General features: G+C 35.3%; 1 protein-coding gene across 2 annotated transcripts in view; it reads right to left on the bottom strand.

Moving 5' to 3' along the window:
- The window catches only part of INO80 (INO80 complex ATPase subunit), a 112,688-nt gene that overhangs the window by 46,755 nt on the left and 49,405 nt on the right, over window positions 1-16,528 (bottom strand). For both annotated transcript variants that reach the window (XM_074365917.1, XM_074365915.1), the window contains exons 16-24: window positions 16,299-16,441; window positions 15,044-15,128; window positions 13,951-14,068; window positions 12,936-13,021; window positions 10,180-10,347; window positions 9,801-9,934; window positions 8,674-8,741; window positions 7,832-7,925; window positions 6,885-7,056 (exon numbers count right to left, since the gene is read on the bottom strand). In XM_074365917.1, the coding sequence (XP_074222018.1) occupies window positions 6,885-7,056; window positions 7,832-7,925; window positions 8,674-8,741; window positions 9,801-9,934; window positions 10,180-10,347; window positions 12,936-13,021; window positions 13,951-14,068; window positions 15,044-15,128; window positions 16,299-16,441 (1,068 nt within the window). The remainder of the gene's footprint in view (window positions 1-6,884; window positions 7,057-7,831; window positions 7,926-8,673; window positions 8,742-9,800; window positions 9,935-10,179; window positions 10,348-12,935; window positions 13,022-13,950; window positions 14,069-15,043; window positions 15,129-16,298; window positions 16,442-16,528) is intronic.

Below are 16,528 nucleotides of genomic sequence, written 5' to 3' on the forward strand. Positions count from 1 at the left end.
TGTCCAAACACCTAAATTCTGTTGTCACTTGGGAGGAAAAAGGAATGAAGAAAAAAAAAAAAAATGGAAAAAACGACAGAACTGTTTAATAGCACTTGTTTTTTTTTTTCATGTTAAGCTTGATTTCATTCTTTCTAGACAGTGTGAAACATTCTTTGGGTTCAAGAAGTATCTTTCTGTTAATTATAGCGCTCCTATCAGTATTAACTAGTTTTCTACCATATGAAAAGAGTGATTAACTACTTTTGCATCCCTATTAATCATCTTTCTTGCATGTTCGATTTTCCTCTTAACCGCCTTCTTTACTTTTCATCTTCAAATCTGAGTCTCCTCTCTCTTATAAACCCTGCTTTTAGTTAAATGCAACTGTCCCTCCTGAATTACCCTCCTATTCTTTTTAACTGTCACACTTCATTACCCACTTTTTACACTTTCTTGCCAGAATCTTTCCCTCAGTAAACCCCTGCCTCGGGGCCTTCTCTGTTATATCTGTACTCATAATATCAAAGAGCTCCTAATCTCATTCCTAAATTTCCACTTTAAACTTGATATAGAATTTATCACTCCTTCTGAATCCTCTCTTGAACTCTGGGTTTTGGAAGTTACTCCTTCACTGCCAGTTCTCATCCATATCCAAATCAATCAAGAGTCCCTTTACCTTTTTCTTTGTCATCTTTTGGTTACAACCATTTCTATTGGGTCCTTTGTACCTAATACTTGGAACTTTAGTTTAATACCCTCCTTAACATGGACCCGTGTCCAATCTTTCCTCATATCACACTCTCGAGATTAGTCATCAAGTGCCAATGGCAGAGATCCCCACTGGTGTGCTGTAATGAGCTGAGTGATTTAATAGCCTTCCTGAAGCCAACTACCAGATTATTCCTCCCCATGGCTTGAGGGTAGCCATCAAAACTTTATTTCCCCAGGATTACAACTGTAGCATCTGTTGAAAAAAGTGAGCCAAAAAAGGGCTGAAACTCCTGGTTTAATATCTAAACTCCAATAGATTAGCATTCAAAGACCTCTTGGGAGAAAAGGTGATTTACCTTTCTGGCCCTTTTTCTCACTATTGCCCTTTATTTTGGCTCGTCTTTTAACTTAGAATATCACTCTTCCTAACCAGATCCCTACCACTCAAGATCCAACTAAAACAATGCCATTTCTATAAAAGAGTTTTTTGTCCATTTCAACCTAAAGTGACCTTTCATCCTGAACTTTACTAGTAATCATCTACCATTAGCCTGGCAGCTAATTATGTCATCTTTCAACTCTGACCTTGAATCATTTTTATTTTTAAAGTATTTTTAATTTTGTGCAGGTATTTTTACTATATACATGAATCATTTTTCAAAGCAGAAAATAGGGACCATGACTGTTAACACACCATGCCCACAGTAAACACTGATGCATGACAGGTTTGTAAGCAACATTAATTACATGTGCTTTCCCTCTGTGGGAGCAGACTCACACTGGGAAGAGGCTTTTCTGAAGGTAGCCTGGACAAGGATAAAAAAGGAGCATTAGAAAAGTCCCAGCTCTTAACCCAAGATCATATTCTATCACTGGAGATTCATTCACTTAATAAGCTCTTCTGACATATAAATCAATGCACCCGCTCACTCAATACCACTGTGCCTTGGGAGCAAGCAACTGAAAATAGCACTAGAGAAAGAATGAAGAGTGTGTGAGGAAAAACAGGAGTACTTTCTCCAATAAATAGTGTGTCTTCCCCTCTATTACATTCCTTACTCAATTAGGCTTCTTTTACTGTCCAGATCACTGGTCTCCAAAAACGGAACCTGCAAGCTTCACAATGTGAATTATATTAATATGTTATTATTTGTATTATCATTTTAAGTGAAATAATACATAGGTACTGGCAAAATGGATAAAGAATGTTTTAATAACAAGGGGGACACAATCAAAAAACATTTGGGGCTACTGGCATGCACTGTCTACATTGCTGAAAAGACTTTAAATTAAGATAGATAAGCTGATCCAAAATTTACATGAAAATGCAAAGTGCCAAGAACAGTGAAGGCAACTGCAGAAAAACAAAGCTAGAGGACCTGTGCGCTACCAGCTATCAAGCCTTATTATGGACCCATTAGTTATTAAGGTAGAGTAGACAGACAAATGGACTAACGGAAGAATCCAGAAACAGACCCACATATATATATACAGCCACCTGTTAGACAAAAGTAATGCAGCAGTGCAATAAAGCAATAAGGATGGTCTTTTCAGTAAATTAAGTTGAGTGAAATGGACATGGATCTCTATATGTAAAAAAATGACAACCCATAACACAGACAAAAAACCCAGTTTCTTGCAGATTTGAATGTGAAAGGTAAATCAAAAAAACCTGTGGAGAAAAACAGTGGATTATCTTCATGGCCTTGGTATAGGCAAAGATTTCTTCAACAGGATAGCAAAAATGCTAACTATTTAACAGAAGGCACCACTGAGAATGAAAAAGTAAGCTACAGAGTAGAAGATATCTGCAATACATAAAGAACTACAAATCACTATGAAAAATACAGACAACCTAATAGAAAAATAAGCAAGGGTCTGAATAAGCATTTCATAAAGGAGGTTATCCAAATGGCCAATGAGCTTTAGGAAAGGTATTTGATATCACCATTCATAAGGGAAATGTAATTTAAAGCTACAATGAGATACCACCACATAGAAGGGCTAAAAGGAACAAACAATATCACATTCTGACAAGGACATGGAGCAACTAGAACCTCTTATACACTGTTAATGGGAATGAAAACTGGTGCAGCTGCTTAAAAAAACCTGTTTTGGCATGTCTATTAAAGATGACCATAAATGCATATCCTGTGACACAGCAATTTGACTACAAGATATATATACCTCACAAAATACATATGAATTTTCATTAACAGGCGTGTTATTCATAGGAGCACTGTATGCAATAACGAAAACTAGAAACCACCCAAATATGTGCCTATAGTAATTCATGTGGGGAGGACATTGGGGAGGAACAGCAAATGGAAGTGGATACTAAGGAGCTTCTGTAGCAGAGTTCTGACAGGGTTTTGTGACCTTATCAGGCAGTATGTACACTTAGATTTGTGTCCTTTCCCATATGCATGTTAATATCTCTAGAAGGACAGCCAAGGCAACAAGAGAAAAGGTTTAACATTTTTAATATACCTATTACTTCTCCTTGTCTCTCTAATCTACTTGGCCTGTTACCTACTAAAGTAAAGCCAATGGTCAACTTTACAGAAAATCAAGTTAGCTGCTTCTTATGATTCACAAATTCAAATGGTTATTAATTTCATTAGAAAAAAATTTTTAACTCCCTAATAACTTACTAGGGTAATGGTTATCATTTACAAATTTTCTTCCTATCCTCTCAAGCTTTAAAGATAGAGCAGAGCCCACATATAAATGTCAGTCCTTTTTTATTCTTTCAAGACTTTTCTTGTCCTTCCTGAGTTTCTAACTCACCATATGAAAGATAGCAAATACCTCTCAAGTCATATTTTCAGGACATTTACTGAAAACAGGAAGCACATTGTAAGTTTGTTTTTTTGTGAAAAGATAAAAAAATTTTCTCTCTGATTTCATAGTAGTAGCAACCTATTTAAAGGGGTCTTCCAGAGGATTTGTAAATTGCATTAGCAACGCCAGAAGTATTTTTATAGGTCTCAATAATAAACAAGTCATATCAGTGAAAGGCACAAAGCACATACATGATAAAATTATCCTACATGAAGCAACAAACAGAAGGAACCCAAGACCTTGTATTTAAAACCAACTGACAAATCCAAACAACAGCATGACAGTAATTATTACATTTAGTCTCTGCATTGTTGTCCAAATTTGAAGAGTTATCTTTCAAAAAAGACTCATTTTGTCAATCATGCTTTTGTAAAAGACTGTAAACTGGCAGATCAGAGTAGACTATGAAATCTGGAAATGTGTTTTTGATGTGTGTGTGTGTGTGTGTATATATATATATATATATATATATATATATATATATACACACTAAAATATCATGCATCTTAAGTTTTGACTTTTAATTTATATTCTTAATGAATGAGTTTTCGAAATCTGTTCTAAAGGATTAATTTTCTTCTCTACTCCTCTCTGCAAAACAATGTTATATTCTCTAGAGAAATGTTTCCTGAATAAGGAAAACTCAGTTCGGAGAAACCAGTCTGAGAAACAGCACAATAGTGGTAACAGGCATATTCTAACAAAGCCATTCTGGGGGGACAGTTCCCATAATGAACTACTTTGCTCAAGTTTGAATTGGTCAGTTCTTTAAAAATTACTTATCTTTATTTATACTGTCTTTGAATACCAGGGATATAACAGGTATATACCAAAAATACACTAAGACAGAGACGGACCCCAAACACTTAACTACATGTCAGGGTAACTGCGATTAAATGTACATTCTGCCTTCTGAGTGACTTCTGGTCGTCTCTTTCATACTCAGAAACCGAGACTCTTCCTTAAGTCCCAAAATGTCAGTTTCTTTCCTTTCTTACAATTAAAAAGAATGATCCAGAATCTTTTTTTTTCAAGATCCAGAATCTTCTACATGGTGATTCTCTTTACCTAGTCCTCTGGGAAGTCTAGTATTGTGCAGTCACTGAATGATGTATTTTTCAAACTTGAGTAGTAAGGTCATGAAATCATTTTTTAGTAAGTTCCAACTAACATTAAGAGCAATGAATAAAAGGAAAAAATCAAGGAGCACTGTATATGAGGGTAAGGAGTGTTTCACGAATATTTTGTCTCAAAACTTTACATATGTGTATGTAATATCTGGTGTATCTATATAACTACCATGTTGTATAAAATATTCTTGTGTGTCATGGCCACAGTTCAAAAGCCAGAGATATAATGGGTTTTATTATATTTTATTAATTGTTACTAATGGAGCTTCAGCAAAATAATTCTTCATTTAGAACCTATTCTAATCCTTAAGGCTAGATACCATGTAAAAATCATTCTGCTTAATTGAAAGCAAATATTTCTTAGAATACACAGATCGACAAACTGGCAAGATACACTACCTGGCTGGTATTTCAATGTATGTATCTTGGACATAAGGATGAATGAGACCAAAATCCTGAATCATAATGCCCACATTTGAATCTCTCAGGAAATTAATCAGTACAAGGATCTCACTGAACAGGTGCTCTGAACACACACTACTGTATTTTCAGAAAGTAGAATATAAATAAGTGGTGCATATCTTTCAGTGTTAAGATACAAGTGTCTACATGATAGGGCATAATAAACCCCTGGAAGAATGGTGCTTTCTGTACCCAAAATAAAACTAGTAAAAAATTGTAAATGTAGTAATATACAATACCAAATGTAAGGAAACTGGTATGCAGGAGGTTAAGCAACTCTTCCTCAGACATTACCAGTATTGACTAATAGGAAGTCACCTTGCCACCACTGACCATATTATTCCAAATAGGTTGGAACCCAATCCTAGTCTCCTTTTGCATTAACAATCATATCTTGAGTCCAAAAAAGTACATGGAGCAATGCTTAAGAAACCAAATGGGAAAATAGAAGAGAAGGAAATTGTATGGGTCTTCAGTGTATAGGGGTAAATATCAGATCCACACAAAGAACATCCTACATTCAATAGCAGTTAATTATTAAACTAATATGACTCATTAAATTTTCTGAAGCATACAAAGAAAATGTTCTACCTTCTAAATTTTTATTCTAGTTGAAGAACTATAACATATAAACATACAAATCTCTTCTCAAAACCCTTCAGTGTTACCCATTTCATTCAGAATGAAATCCAAATCCTTAGCAATAACTTATGAGGCCCCACATGATCTGCACCTGCATCCAAAACCTTATTTCCTATCACTGTTCCCCTTACTTGCTACACAATGACCAGCAATTACACGAAAAAGTGCTCAACATCATTACTTTCCATGGAAATGAAATTTAAAATCACAAATTCAAAAAAACTGACTGACAATACCAGAGGTAGGAAAGGATGATGAACAACTGTAAAATCTCACATTGCAGGTGAGAGTGTAGCTTTATAAAACCATTTTGGAAAAATATTTGGCGGTGGGTACTAAATCTAAACATACACGTATGTAATGATATAGTAATTCTACTCCTGGATATAAACCCCCCAAATCAGTGGTAACATTCATCAAAGACATGTACAAGAATGTCTATAGCACTTTTATTCACTATAGCTCCAAACTGGAAGCAACCTAAATATCCAATAACAGTAGAAAAGAGTAATAAATTGTGGTTTATTCAGACAATGAAACACTTCACAGCATTAAAAAAGAATGCTATAGTGCGACATGAATGAATCTGATAGACATAATAACTGAGGGAATCTCACAGACATAATAATTGACACAAAACAGTAAATACTGAATAAAATTCCATCTACATAAAGTTCAAAAACCAGCTAAAATAATCTGGGATGATAGCAGTAGAATAGTGACTACCTTTATTTGTTGGTTTGTCATGAACTAGAGGTATTAAGTGAGAAGTATGAGGGAGACTTCTGGGTGCTAGAAATGTTCTATACCTTAACCTAGGCAGTTGTTACACAAGTGTATATACATATATAAATTAGAAGTACTATACATTTAGGACCTGTGTACTTCATAGTGAAGTTATATACAAAATATGTATTACACATACACACACACACATATAAAATGTCTATAAAGTTATATATTATATATAATAAGTTATAACAATACGCTGCTTCTACTACTCTGGGAACTTTCTGGATCTGTCAGGCCATCATTTACTTTATTACTTTTATTGATTCAAAGAAAAGGGAAGGGAGTACTACACAGATAATTGATGCTGAAATAACTGCTTACCTTTAACAAAGGGCAGTTGCAAAGGTTGGGAAAGGAGAGTGGAAAATTAACCCCAAGAAGGAAATCCTTGTTTCTCAGATATTTCTGCTGGATTCCCCCTTCTGGCTCTCCCCAGGAGCGCAGCTGATGGAGCCTGTAGGAGGCTTTCAGAGACAGGAAAAGAGCTAACCATCTGAAACAAACCACAGCAGACATGCTTATTCAGTGCTCCATGGAGGTTTGAGGGTAGTTCATAGCAGCAAGGAACCTTGTCTCTCATTAACATGTCTCTTTTGTAAATCTCGAGCATTTTAGCATAGTTCTTTCCTACTTTCAGATAAAGTCATTTCATACTTTTGTTCTATAAATTCTATCTTTGGCATGACTTGGTTTGCTACTATGAAAACGAAAATCCTCCGTAAAGCTCCTCTCAGTATTAAGGAACAGTCAACTCTAATCACAAAAACTCTCATAAAAACATCCTCATGTTATGGAGACAGCATCTCCTAACGAGGTCACTACTTATTACATAAATGCAAAGTAATAATTTAAGAAAAAGCCACTATCCCAAAGAACTAGAACACAGAACTAAGTTTCCCATAATAGTTAAGGCAGGCTATGCTGCAATCACTACTAATTAAAGGAATCAGCCATCATTTGCCTTATAGAAGCAAATAAAAACATAGTAGTCTACCTTGAAATTAAGAAGACTTGAAGACCTTCTGGTAGCATTTGGAAGAAGAGCCTAAATAGTTTTTATTTAAGGTATACCAAGAAGCATCATGCAATTATTAAATGATCAGAAGAAAATTATGATTTTCTTATAAAACTTTTATTCTTAACAAGACAAAAAGAATGAGAGACTTTCTAAGATGATATAATATTAAATATTTAATCTCACAGTATTCAACCTTTGTCCCTATTTATTTCCAACTGTTCTCTCATCAAACAATGAACCAACTTCTTACCTGGCCAAAAGTCCCTGAAGCATGAGGTTTGCCATTTCGGCTGGAGATACATCAATAAAGCGAAGGAAAGAGAAACAGCTTTCTTCATTAACACCTGGAATATCAAAGGACAAAGTTTAACTTAAGAGAAAACCAAGAGATAATATTCAACTAAAACCTGCTGAACTGCTGAATTTTGACTTAAGAGACAAAGGCTTTTCTAAAAGTTCTGATACAGCCACTTTGATAGAAGACAGACTGTCATATTTTTGTACTACAATCACAAGTAGAAGGGGCAGACCTATGAGATATGCTATCTATGGGTCAGAGTGGAGTTGGCTCATCAGTTCCCATTGGGGTTTTTGGATCCTTGGCTAACCACCTTTCCCTTTTTATCATGCCAGGAGAAGAAAAGGAAAGCAAAGAACAGAAGTGAAAGATTCTGAACCTTTGCGCTAATACTTTGGACAATGCTCAAAGTTGAGTAGCTTCTTTTCCCTAGACTAAGGAAGAGGGACCTAAATCACATTAATAAGAGTCCTGCATTGTGTGTCTCACACCTCTATTCAAAAATTTAAGGAAAAAAAAAAGATAAAAGATATTCTTAAAAGGCAGCTACAAACTAGAGATAGACGGTCAATCAAAATGAAAAACAATTAATCCAAAAAAATTCTTATTGCTATCTCCTATAGCCATAAAGCATAGCATCTATAGATGAGGGCTACTAATTTACTTAAATCTTATGAAGACTTTATAAAGGCCTAGCATTCAGGCACAGCATCTACTAGTTCCAAATCAACAAAACAAAGAGCATCCTGGTAAATCCTTGGCATACTTTCTTTCTCAAAGATCAAAACGCCTACCTTTTCTGTGAAAGAGAGACTGTTGGATATAGTCTGGTGCAAATGGAGAAAGAAGAACCCTTAACCACCTGTAAAGTAAGTAAATAAAATAAATCCAAACCCAAATATAACTATTGGGAAGTTAACTAAACTGGAGGCTCCAAACTAAAAGAATCTTTTAGGTTTGAAGCTGTTTCTACTTTTGAGAAATTTGCTGCCATACTTCCAGGCAAAAATCATAACATACATGTCAGAAAGTACTAAGTACTTAATAAAGGTATTAGATAATATTATAAGTTCAAAGTAGTCTCGTTTTTATCTCAGAGAATCACAATTCTAGCAAAATTCTGCAAATTATCACGTATCATATTAAGAAAAAAAAAAGCACTACAACTCTGGTCTCTTTCCCCTTGTCCATTTATTTAAATATTAGCCTGGAGTTCTCACAAAGGATTCTTTAAATTAAACACAAAAAATGTCTCTATTTCAGTTTCATTAGGCTAAATGTTGTTAAAAATTATTTTGATGATACTGTTCACACTGTTTCTCTACAGAAGGAGCTTTGTAAATCTAAGGTTCTCAAATGCAGGTGTGCCTAAGAATCCTTTGGAAGTTTGTTAAAAAATCTAGAAGCCAGGACCACTCTCACTCAGAGGTACAAAATGGGCCTCACAACTATTTTCTAAATGAAAGTAGTTTCCAGCATATTATCATTAACAATCACTTCACTTTACCAAATCTGTAACTCCTGATTCTGGAAAGAAGGTAAATCTGATTAGTCTGAAATGCAATCAGTTTTTCCACAAGTGCTATTCCAAGTGTGAAACAAGGCACCACAAAGCAATGTCAGTACAGAGCAGAGACATTTGCTGATCTCTCTCGGTGCAAGTACATATTTGCACCCAGGTGCACATTTCTCATTCAGAAAGGCAAAGGGAAGTAGCTAGGGCCTTTGAGGTCATTCAGGTAAACCCTTGACAGGGAACAGATCCTATCACAAGATCCCTCAACAAATAGTTGTCCACCCACTGCTTAAACACCTCATTGTTGTGAAACTCAAACACTCTCTATTAGATTTATCTGCTAAGCCACAAAACCTCAAAGTACAAAAACACTCTTAGAGCAAATAGATATTAATATTTGCTCACCTGTCTCGTGAATGGTTGAAGACCCTGATCTGTCCATGACGGTAGATAAACTTTGAAATCTGGTATGGCTTTAGGGAAATATGAAATGGTGACCAAGTTTCTTGGCGTTCAAACAGCTCTGGGTGATTACACACCTAAGTGGAAAGGAAATGATATGACAACATTGTCATGTGCAGACATCACTCTATGAAATGATGGGAGATCCCAAACCCTGCATGTTTACCTTTGTGAATATATACTTTCCTTCTTTCACCATATATATATATATATATTTTTTTTTTAACCAGACCGTGTTTATTTGGCATCAAGGCTAGAAAGAGGCTTTTTCTTTAAGTGAGTTAATAAAGACAACTCCAAGGCAACTGACCTAAGCTCTTACCTTTCTAAATTGCATGACCAGATTCATCAGGCTGCTGGTGGTCGTCTGTGCTTGCTGGGTAGAGCCCATAGAAGACTGTAATAAATCCTCAATGGAAATTTTGTTCTTTAGTGCCTGATATAGCAGCTTCTGTCGGCTGGTCAGTTGGCAATACATTAGAATCTCAATCTAAAAAACCAAAAAGGATATTTATATTTTGAAAAATAGTCTGTAAGAAAACTCACTATCAGCATAAAGTTGGAAACTCATGCAAGGTAGATTGTGATTGGAAAAAACAATACATACAGCTCTAGAAACTCAGTATCTCTATATAGCTATACTGTGGCTAGTTATCCAGAAAAATGTTCTTTCCTTGACCCTCTTCCCTTGTCTCTCTACTTGCTATTCCTCGGCAATTTTCTTCCATTTCCAATAGCACCAACTACTCTCCACTGCAATGATTTGCAAAAATATATTTCCAGACATTCCAGCCTGACATTTCCTACTACTTACTATAATAGTACTACTCAGAGAGCCTGCAGCAATTGCATTTGTTACAGGTCAGAAAAACAAAAAAATTCTGTCCTCCAAAATTTACATAATTGATTAATAGCATTACCATTCACTCAGTTACCCCAATAGCAGCTCTGATTTTTTTCTCTCTCATATCCTATGTTGTATCGTTTCCTAAGTCCCTCAACTCAACCTGGAAATTTACCTCTCAACAATCTTTCTGACCATTCTCATTGCCTTATTGCAGAATCTCATATTTAATCTAGAATGCTATCACTGTGGGGCCTCCCTGCCTCTAGTCTCTCCTGGTTCTAAGAAGCTTTCCATATAAATCTTATAAGATCCTCAACTGCTAAAAACCTTCATTGTAAGTTACTGCTTACAGTAAAATATTAAAAATTAACTTGTAGACAGAGGCCTCCCATAATCTAACCCACTGTATTGTCCCAGTCTCTTCATCACCACGTCCTCCTATATACCTTAGCAACAATAATCTGAATAATGTTTGCCAAACATGCTGCATATGAGTGTTGCTCTACCTTTGTTCACATTGCACTTGTTGCCTAGCATCCCCTTCCTATCGTATTTTCCTAGTAAATGCCAACTCATTATTCTAGATCTAGCTCAGATGTCATCTCTGCTTTGATACCTTCTCTAACTTTCTGTAAAAGAACTACTCCCTGACTATGTTCCCATTATACTTCACATAGATAATCATGGTATATCTTATGATACAGTTATTAGCTATTTATGTATTCATCTCCCTTGGAAATCTGAACAGAACCTGGAAGCTGCATCTTTATTTATCAGCTGCTGCAGATAGTAAGAGTTCAACAATACATATATATTTTTAATAATAGAGTAGAAACATTACTAATGTTTAAGAAATTAATACTATGCACAGTGGTTAAGAACCATACATCTTCTGATCACATCTAACACTAAATAACAGACATTATGATACTGCTATGGTTTTTAAGGCCTTTCTGATACAAAAGATCCATTTTTCAATAAAGTATTCTCCTTCTTTCAAGTACATCTGTGTGACAGTGCTATTTGGTTTAAATCAGCCAGTTTCACGAAATAGTCATTCATATTTAAAAAAAAGGATTAAAACAAAGATACATTTCTACTCTTCTCTTTGAAGGTGTACAATCCCACCACAATCTTATAAGAGAGATTATTTCAAAATGAACCAGCTTTCTGACAGTGATAAAGGAGAACCACTGGATATTATGAAGAATCTGGAAAGATGCCTTTTACACAAAGAGAAGAACTGTGAGAAACAGGTGCAATCTATGGAAGATGGGAAAATATTACAAAGGACTGGGAACTGGAAGAAAAGAGGAGAATATGGGAAGGATTCACAAGAGATAATAGAAAATTACAGAAGTCTAGTAGGGATCCAAAAAAAGACATTTATAAGCCAGAATTATTGGCTTTGTATGAGAAAAAGTATTACAACTCAAACCACATTAAACTTCTGAAGCTAACTCTCAGTTACCGTAAGTAACAGGAGACAGAGGAATATGTTAGACAACACTACAACGATGCAATAAGCAAAATTTAGTGTGAGGAAAACTTAATACGACAAACAATTCAGTCTCTTCAACAAGGAATTTCAAGGGAAAAAAGAAGGGAGGGATTAAAAGATACTAAAGAGACATATCACCCAAATACTGTATGTGAACCTTGCTTGGATTCTGATTTCGAAAACTGAATACTTGAAGTGAGAAAGAAAAACACACACACACAGAAACAACTAGGGATATCTGAGCACTGACTGGATAGGTGATACTACAACGGAGTAAGCGCCGTTTTTTAGTAGGGGCGATAATGATATATGATTATGTATTTTTAAAAAACACCGAATCTTTGAGAGGTACATATGAAAATATTACAAAATGAAATAAAAGACATCAAGGATCTGTTTCAGAATAATCCAGAGGGGTGGGGCATGGCCATCAGCTGACCACAAAAGCTGTATAGTGGTTACGAGAAGGTTCATTATACTGTTCTTTCTGCTTTTGTAAAATGTTTCAAGATCGCCATACTAAAAAGCATAAAACAAAAGGAACAAAAACCTATTACCTGCCTTGATTAATTGACTCATTTTAAGTCTTCCTTGACTCTGAAGTTTAAAGGTGTTCTCTCAATCAAACTAATTACCCTTCAACTAAAATTTACCAAGAAATTTTTTTTCATGCTGGAACCCTAAGTTGGTGCCTCTTAAGGCCCAAACTCATGAGGTTTTCTTTCCTTACCTTGTCAGACAATTCATTTTCCACATCTTTCTTGATTCTCCTCAGCATAAATGGCTTCAAGATCATGTGTAAGCGAGAGAGTTGATCTGAAATGCCAAGAGCCCCCCAACAAATAATACATCGTATCAATTTAACACAAAAGAAATATCATGATCATCTCTCACTAAACTGTTATAACACCTTTTCACTTGATGATTCTCTGAAAATGACTTAATCTTTTCCCAAGAAGGAAACCAAAAGATCTGAACTTCCCGTATCATCTTCCTATATTCAACTGGACAAATGTGTTTTGCTCTCATTTATTCAGACCAACAATAACTACTTCATTTTTATTAGAATTTACCTTTAGAGTGTTTTAGGAACATTTTATTAATAACAGGGTTCTTATACAGGTCTAATGCAAGCTATGTGGGACTCCCAGTGTTCCCCTCAAATCGTTTCTTCAAAGTATGTCAGCAAATTACCAACATATAGTATAAAAAGTTACTTAAGGAATTTTCTAAGAGTTAGTAGATATCACTTCATGTCTATGTAATAAATACCTCAAAATTCTCTTAAAAGACATTATTCAACAAGGTAAAAAAAACGATGTTAAAAATGTTTACAGTGGAAACAAATCCTAACATAGATAGAAAATAATAAAAATTACCCTTCTAATATTTTGTTTTTATCAAAAGAAAAAAGTCTTACCCCCTTCCACATAGAATCATATGAATTTTTCAGCATCTATATGGAAAATGAGGGTTTCATAAGCCAAAATGTGATACTTTATGAACTTTGCCTATTCTGCCTTGATTAAACAGTCAACACTACATAGTAGCAGTATCACCTGAATTAGACCACTTTTGACTCTCTTAAATATACACAAAGCACATAATTATTTTATAAGATAAAAAATTTTTATCCCCATTCCTTCTATGTATATTTGAAGAAAAATTCTTCACATTGAAGAAAATAAACAATTATGTGGTTGCCTACATTGACAAAAAGAAGGAAAGTTCACAGAAGTACTCACTCTCATCAATGGCGGATTTGTTTTCGGCGTGGCTCTCAATGTCCTTGGAAAACCATTCATTAAATTCCTCATGTGAATCAAACAGTGTTGGCATAATGAAATGCAGCAGAGCCCAGAGCTAGAAACAAAGGAAAAGTGAAATAGCTATAGGGCAACAAAATGACAGTCTGTGAAGAGATAAAGAGGGTTTGGAGAGAGAGTGAAAGTTGTAGAGTTGTGCGTGTATATGTGTCTAAGCGCATGTGCATGTGTGAGTGAGAGAGTGTAAGCACATCATCTCATCAATCAACTCTAATTCCGTAAGGTGCTTTAGCAAAATGTAATTTTTTCAATTAATTTCACGCTGAAAGGCTGAAAGTGCAAGTCCCACTCAGATTTTGTACTGGGAAAGTTTGAAAGATCTTACATAAAGATCCATTCCAAAACTGAACATAGTCTGAGGTAGCATAACTTGCTAATAACTCTAGATAAGGGGTCAGTAAATTATCACCCGTGGTGCCAAGTCTGGTCTGCCATTTATTTTCATAAATCAAGTTTTATTGGAACATAGCCACACCTATTCATTCATGTTATCATTTATGGGTGTTTTCCCATTAAAATGGCAAGGCTGAGTAGCTGAGGAGTGACTGACTCTATGGCCTATGACGTCTAAATATTTATTATCTGGCTCTTTACAGAAAGTTTTCTGACCCCTTTTCTAGATGATCAAATTATCTTTCTTTCTAAAGAAAGAATTTTAGCTCCTCTTAGTGTTAAAGAACATTACCTTCCCATATAAAGTATCTCTGCATTAGATGAGAAGCATTCTTAATGTGACCATTATTTATTACATAAATATCAATGAATATAGTAATTTATTTGTCTTGTGCCAGAGAATAAGAAATTAGGAATGATGTAAAACAAACAAACAACAAAGAACACCAAAACCAAAAGCCTACTTAGGGCAAGCCATGGTCAAATTCCTCCTTTGATATGGAGATTATAATTTGTAGAGAGCCGTAACACCCCAGGTGGGCATGGGAAAAGAACTCTATTCTGCGCTGGAACCACTGTTTAACGCACACATAAAACTGAGGCCTCTACTAGTGCCTACCTCTGCCATGGTGTTCTGAATAGGGGTACCAGTTAGCAACAGCCGATTCCGACACTGGAACTGCAAGAGTATCTTCCAACGAACACTGTCCAATAAGATGAATTACAAATTCCAAGTTAGCAGTAAATCTTTCTTTACCCTACTGAGACCCCATATTTCTGAAAATGCTTTTCAAAAAAATAACAAACATTCAGAATCAAGTACTCTACGAAGTACAAAACTGAAAATATTACTCAACAAAGCTGAGGATAGGAAATTCAAAGGAACTGATTCCTCTATACTGAAAACATGGTATTAGGGTATTAAAAAAAAAAAAAGTTCTCAAATAGGCATAGTAGGATCCTTTCTGGCTTGACAAGGGCCTCTACCATCTTTGGTCAATTTTGTTGATACAAACTATTTAATTATAAGATACTTATCTATAGTAGAAAGTTTAAAATCATTACTCTATGTGCTCCAGTGTGAGTCTGGAGGAAAGCAATGGAGAAAGGGGAAGGGTAGACGAAAATGCAAAGTGAGTCTATTGCTCCTGGACACAAGCATGCCGTACTTAAAAGAATGCAATATGAAGTAATGCTCTTCAGAGGATGGAAAATTCCATAGGAAATATCATCCTGCCAGTTAACTTGGACCTCTAAGAAAAATCCTACAGGCTCACCAAGAGTTAATAAAAATGCTTCAAACCTAAGGTGATTTTAAAGGAAATTTTAAAAACCACTGAGTAACACTTTATAGCCAAGGACTCATTTACTATTCACTTTAGGACCTTAAAGGTATTAGAACACTTTAAACATATAACTTCCTATAAAAGGATTCTTGGGGGTCTAGTAACCAACCAGGGACTAGGATAACCTGCATAAAACAACAATGTTATATTTTGTGGAACCTACAATCCACAAAATATAACATTCTACCTCCTACTAAGACCTCCTGTCTAAAATAATCCCTCAAGCAAAGGGCAGACACCTTCTACAGAAATTTTCCTTAACAAAGACATCTGTTAAAATGTCATAATTATTGAGTAGGGATATAGAAGTTGAGAAAAACCCTTGTACTCTAAACATTAATATTTGTATTCCATGGAAGAGAGAATTGTTGCCTTCTGGTCCGATACACATCTTATGCAGTGACCATATCATACCATGTTTTGAAATCTCTCTGATCTTTATTCACATGTGTATGTATATCATACACCCATATCTATGTATCTATATATTCTTAGTCCCACAGACTTTGTTTCTACTACCCATATTACCTGGAACTACTCTTGAGAGCCTGAGCCTCGTCCAGTACCATATACTGCCACTTGACTCGCTGGAAATACTTCACATCCTGCACCACCAGTTGGTAACTAGTGATAACCACATGGAAGGGGGCATCCTGAGTGTAGAGAGTCTTCTGTAAATATAAGAAGCAAGGGTGAAAAAAGATATCATTATGATCCAGCAAATCACACTCCTGATATGATATAGCAATCCCATTCCT

This window comes from Camelus bactrianus, chromosome 6 (assembly GCF_048773025.1).
Source record: "Camelus bactrianus isolate YW-2024 breed Bactrian camel chromosome 6, ASM4877302v1, whole genome shotgun sequence".
NCBI lineage: Eukaryota > Metazoa > Chordata > Mammalia > Artiodactyla > Camelidae > Camelus > Camelus bactrianus.